We start from the raw sequence: 4,877 nt of genomic DNA on the forward strand, positions 1-4,877 counted from the left end.
ATTGAATAGTTCGAAGTCAGTGAAATGGTTCTGGACCAAGCCCAGGACAGAAATGTGTGTGCTAAGCCTACAGATGTGTTTCGTGCATGTAGGTGTTAATAGTTACGTGTAGCCTCGCTGAAAGTATTGGGTAAAATAACTGTGACTTGGACTGGGAATAGTGACTCTAAAACCTTCAATCTTGTCTTTAAAATTTAGCTTACTTCTCATGCCACAGAAGGAAACCAACTTAGAGAAGATGCAGTGGCCTCCTTTGCAGATGTGGGATGGGTTGCTCAAGAAGAAGGTGAAGTCTCTACAAGGCTCAGGTATACTCCTCAAATCTTCTCTTTGAACTTCTGAACTGAGAGGAGGAAACCTAGCTTCTCTCCATTGAGAATCTGCTGTGCGTTGCAATGAATGGAGAGCACTTGAATGCTGAGGGAAGAGAGAGGGAAGAGTGATAGAAAAGGAAGGGTCTGGAAGAGCAGTAGTAGAGGTTAGACTAACAGGATCATGGATGAAAGACTGATTTGAGAACATGCAGGAGATTGGCTTTATACAAGGAAGACTGGGGGTTCTATTTACTTATTTATTGCAAAGAATTGCATGTGGCAGCTTCAAGCGACCTTGTCCCCACAAAAATGTTGGCTGTGGTATGGCACAGTTGCTAACACTGATTCTCCAATTCTCCTGAGACTTCTGTTAATATGGGGTGGTGTACTGCACAGCTTCCTAATTAGCAGCAATGGTCATTCTGGCAATCCAGTAACTGGTACGTTGTTTTTCACCTTTCTGGTTAAGGCTCTGCAGTCTGCTAAAGACAATTAAAAAAATTATGGTTTATGTTTCATCTTTAATCTTCATAACGAAAACTGGGTGGGAAGCATGTGAGCACCTGTGTCCAGAATGATGGGACAGGTACTGTTGTGTTGGACCAAGAGCACTACACAGCACTGTAACTGCATGAAACAGGTTGGCTGAAGTGATGAAGTTCTCTATTCCAGCTTACCCAAATTGCTGCTCAGACTAGCCAGAAACAAAGGTACAGTTCTGTAGTGCAGAGGAAGTTTTTTTTCTAAACAAACTAACCTTCCAGAGAAAGGCACAGATTGTTGGCTTCAGAGATTACCGGAGGTCACTGTTTTTAGTTTGAAAGCATGAAATAGGTTAGTAACGACGTAGATGCCCTCCAACATGACTTGCCACAGTGAAGCTTTGCATAACAAACATTCTGGCACTGCCACATTAATTTCACAAACTCAGAGGGGAGTCACAGAAATAAGCACTTGTTTGGGAATCGCTATTTGTAAAGTCTGTTTGATGCAAAGGAAATTAACTGGCCAATACTACCTTTGTTTGCACAGAAACATTTTGTTTAAGGATTGAACTGTAAAGCTGTTATGTTTAATGGAGACAACAGGGAGAATAGCTCTTGGTGCTTCAAATAACCTATTAAGAAAGATGTAGGACTTGCATATTTGCTGAGACATCTGCATGTGAAGGGGGGAAGGGGGACAGATGGATATGGGATGGGACTAAAATAATCCTGCAGATATGTAGTGACCTTAAGGCAAACCGCTTATAATGGAGCATGGTAAGTGAATTACTTAGCAAATATGAGTATTTCAATGTGCACCGTTTATTATGTCTGTGCACAGTATTATGTAGTGAAGCTAATATGCATTAGGTATTTTCCAGGCATTTGAAATTCTCTGTTTCGACAAGATCACATAGGTGTTACTGTTAAATATATATTCACTGTATAATTCAGTGAAGTCTTGCAGACATAGATTTTTCTGTGAATGCAGTTTTATAGAGGAAGCAATTAAACGACAAATCATTTTTCCCCTACCCCTAGTCAGAGCAGTTGTGACAATTCAGGCATATTTTTCCACAGTGCTAGATTCCAATCAAGACATTTCCTTAAAACACCATTACTGCTCTGAGCGGAAAATACCCTTTGTTGTTTAGCTATTCTAGAAACTCTTTAAAGGAGCAGAAGGCAGGTTTTAAAGAGTGAAGCGACCACTGGCTCCTTCCACCTTACTTACTTAGGGAGAGCAGGGAGATGGCTGCTGTAGTAAGCATCCTGTTCTCTGCTCAGCTTTAATTGCTCTCTATTCCTATCTAGATAACAACACCTAAATTTTAACATCCTTGATAATACTAAATTCTGATTAATCAAATTTCTGCAAGTTGTGCCGATGTTTTCTGTCAGTCTTGTGGAAGTCTTAAACATGTCACTAATCCCAGATTGAGGTGGTCAGAGCACATGGCTTGTTCTAGCCTTAAATCTTGGCTCTTGCTTTAAGTCTAGCGCAACTGCAGTCCTAACATGATGCGCATCTGGACCAATGGGGTTCTTAAAACTGTTTTAATCTGGAGCCATTCTGTACATTTTGAAAAGTCATATCATCTTCCTCTCATGTTGGAATAAATAATGGAATCCTAACCTGCCTGAGAAGTTTTGCGATTGAAGTTAAGGACTGAGGAGTTAAGTATGTGGTCATATTTTGCAGTTACACTGTTTATGATAATTTGTTGTTATTAATCCTTATCAGTTCTACTTAGAGAATCAAAGAATGGTTTGGATTGGAAGGGACCTTTAAAGGTCATCTAGTCCACATCTTCAACTAGATCAGGTTGCTCAGATACTTGAGGTAAACTGTTCAAAAATGTTGGTGTTTTCAGTGAATATAACCTTTTGTGAGTGCTTATTTGACTGCAGATGCTTGTAATGCCTCAGTATTTATCATAGCTTGAGCTTTGGTGGGTAATAAAGGAAGGCAACACAGTTGCTTTTCTTGCTCTTGTGAGAAAGAGAAGGGAAGCTTATGGACTCTTTAAGAAGTTTTCTTCTCGATAGTTTTTATTTGTTGTGTTAGAAGACTAAATGTAAGACCCTTTCCCATTTACTGATAAGCAGCTTCTGCATCACTAAGCTGTATCACGTATTCTGTACTCCCAACACTGCTAAAATGGAGGGCTGTCCTTTCAGAAGTCCAAAAAGTACAAAAATATGCTGTGGAGCTAAGGAACTCTTCCTTCTTCTTCAAAGGAATCAACTACAAGTGACTATTTGCAGCCCATGGGGGAAAAATGGTAGCATTCGGGCAAAAAAACTTTAAATCTTATTTCCAACAAGAAATACAATAGGTATGAGGCAGAGAAATAGATTGGGGGTGAGGGGAGAAGGTATTCCGTTTTTCTCCTGAAATCAAGGATTCTACAAAAAGCTGGCTAGGGGAAGAGAAGAAATACAGCTAGTGATGCAAACAAAAAATATGTGAAGTTCTTACTTACTTTAAGCTATATAATGTCTTGGTGGAAGTGATTTGTGTAAAGACAATTTTGAAGTCAGGCCTTCAACTTGTATTCCTGGTTGTCTTGGTTTAACCTGGGATAGAGTTCATTTTCTTCCTTGGAGCTGGTACAGTGCTGTGGTTTTGGCTTTACTATGAGAATACTGTTGATACCGCACTGCTCGTTTAGTTGTTGCTGAGTAGAGCTTACCTCAGCCAAGGACTTTTCAGTTCCCGTGCTCTGCCAGCGAGGAGGGGCACAAGAAGCCGGGAGGGAGCACGGCCAGGAGAGCTGACCCCAACCACCTAAAGGGATATTCCATACCATAGAACGGCATGGCCAGTATGGAAACTGGGGGAGTTGGCCAGGAGGTGCTGATCGCTGCTCGGGGACGGGCTGGGTCAGCGGGTGGTGAGCAATTATATCACTTGTCTTTCTTGGGTTTTACTCCTCTCTCTCTTTGTTATCTCCCTTTTCATTACAATCATTAATATTATAATTATATTTTGTTTTATTTCAGTTATTAAACTGTTCTTACCTCAACCCACAGGTTTTATCTTTTTTTTCCGATCCTCCTCCCCATCCCACTGTGGTGGGGAGTGAGTGAGCAGCTGCGTGGTGCTTAGTTGGCAGCTGGGGTTAAAACACGACACTGGTTTGTATGTAATGTTGCTTTAGTTTTCATCTATTACAAAGCCTTTAAAAAAGGAATCTTGTGATATTTTTGTTACAGGTCAGAAGTTTGGTCAAAAACTGCCCAGCCTCTTTCAGGTGAACTACATCATTCTGCAAAGTCCCTGTGCCGACAGATGTCCTTACAAAACCCATTGGAAGAAGAACCAGTGTCCAGGAGCACAGTGAGGGCAAATGAAGAAGCTTTGCAGAAGATCAGTGCTTTAGAAAATGAACTAGCCACTTTAAGAGCACAAATAGCCAAAATCGTAATCTTGCAAGAACAACAGAAACTGACAGCAGGTATTAAATTTGCTGTACTTTTAACAGAAGTTAGTTAATGAATTTTTCCTTTTTATAATTAATAATGTGCTAATTTGTTTCTGTGAGATACGGCAACACTGAACACTTCTCCATATTGTTTTGGTTCGTTTGGTAGACAGATGTAGCATAGTAACATATAGATACAGAATAGGTCTTGAAGACAAGAGACCTGTCAGATTTTCTGTATTTGCTCGTATTCCAAAAGTCGTTGTGTTTGTGTGAAAGTCTGCCAGCATTCTGAATCTGTGGATGAGTAAAGAAGTATTAAACAGCTTTCAGAGCAAAGCTCATGATAAATGTGATGGCTTAAACCAAACTCAAAGAATGTAACAATTACTAACACTGAAGTCTTCCCATCCAGTAATGAAGTAGGCTTTCTGATACCATGACGTAATCATACAAGGTACTAATTATGCTTTTGGAATATGTAATATACATCTCAAGTTTATGAAATAAATAACAGAAAAGGAGATTAATTGTTTGCTGGAATCATCACTGGGATCAGACACATTGTCCAGATGGAGCCAAAAGTGGTGCACTGTTTCTGGTAGTAAACAGAGTAATTCTTCTTTTCCTGACTTACTTTCTCCTCTTTC

At 40.0% G+C, this 4,877-nt stretch overlaps 1 protein-coding gene across 1 annotated transcript in view; it reads left to right on the plus strand.

Annotated features, from left to right (window-relative positions):
- MTFR1 (mitochondrial fission regulator 1) overlaps positions 1-4,877 on the plus strand; it is a 17,142-nt gene that overhangs the window by 8,754 nt on the left and 3,511 nt on the right. Inside the window, exons 3-4 of the mRNA XM_009701263.1 lie at positions 199-308; positions 4,019-4,260. Coding sequence (XP_009699565.1) covers positions 199-308; positions 4,019-4,260 — 352 coding nt within the window. The remainder of the gene's footprint in view (positions 1-198; positions 309-4,018; positions 4,261-4,877) is intronic.

This window comes from Cariama cristata, unplaced genomic scaffold (assembly GCF_000690535.1).
Source record: "Cariama cristata isolate BGI_N322 unplaced genomic scaffold, ASM69053v1 scaffold18065, whole genome shotgun sequence".
NCBI lineage: Eukaryota > Metazoa > Chordata > Aves > Cariamiformes > Cariamidae > Cariama > Cariama cristata.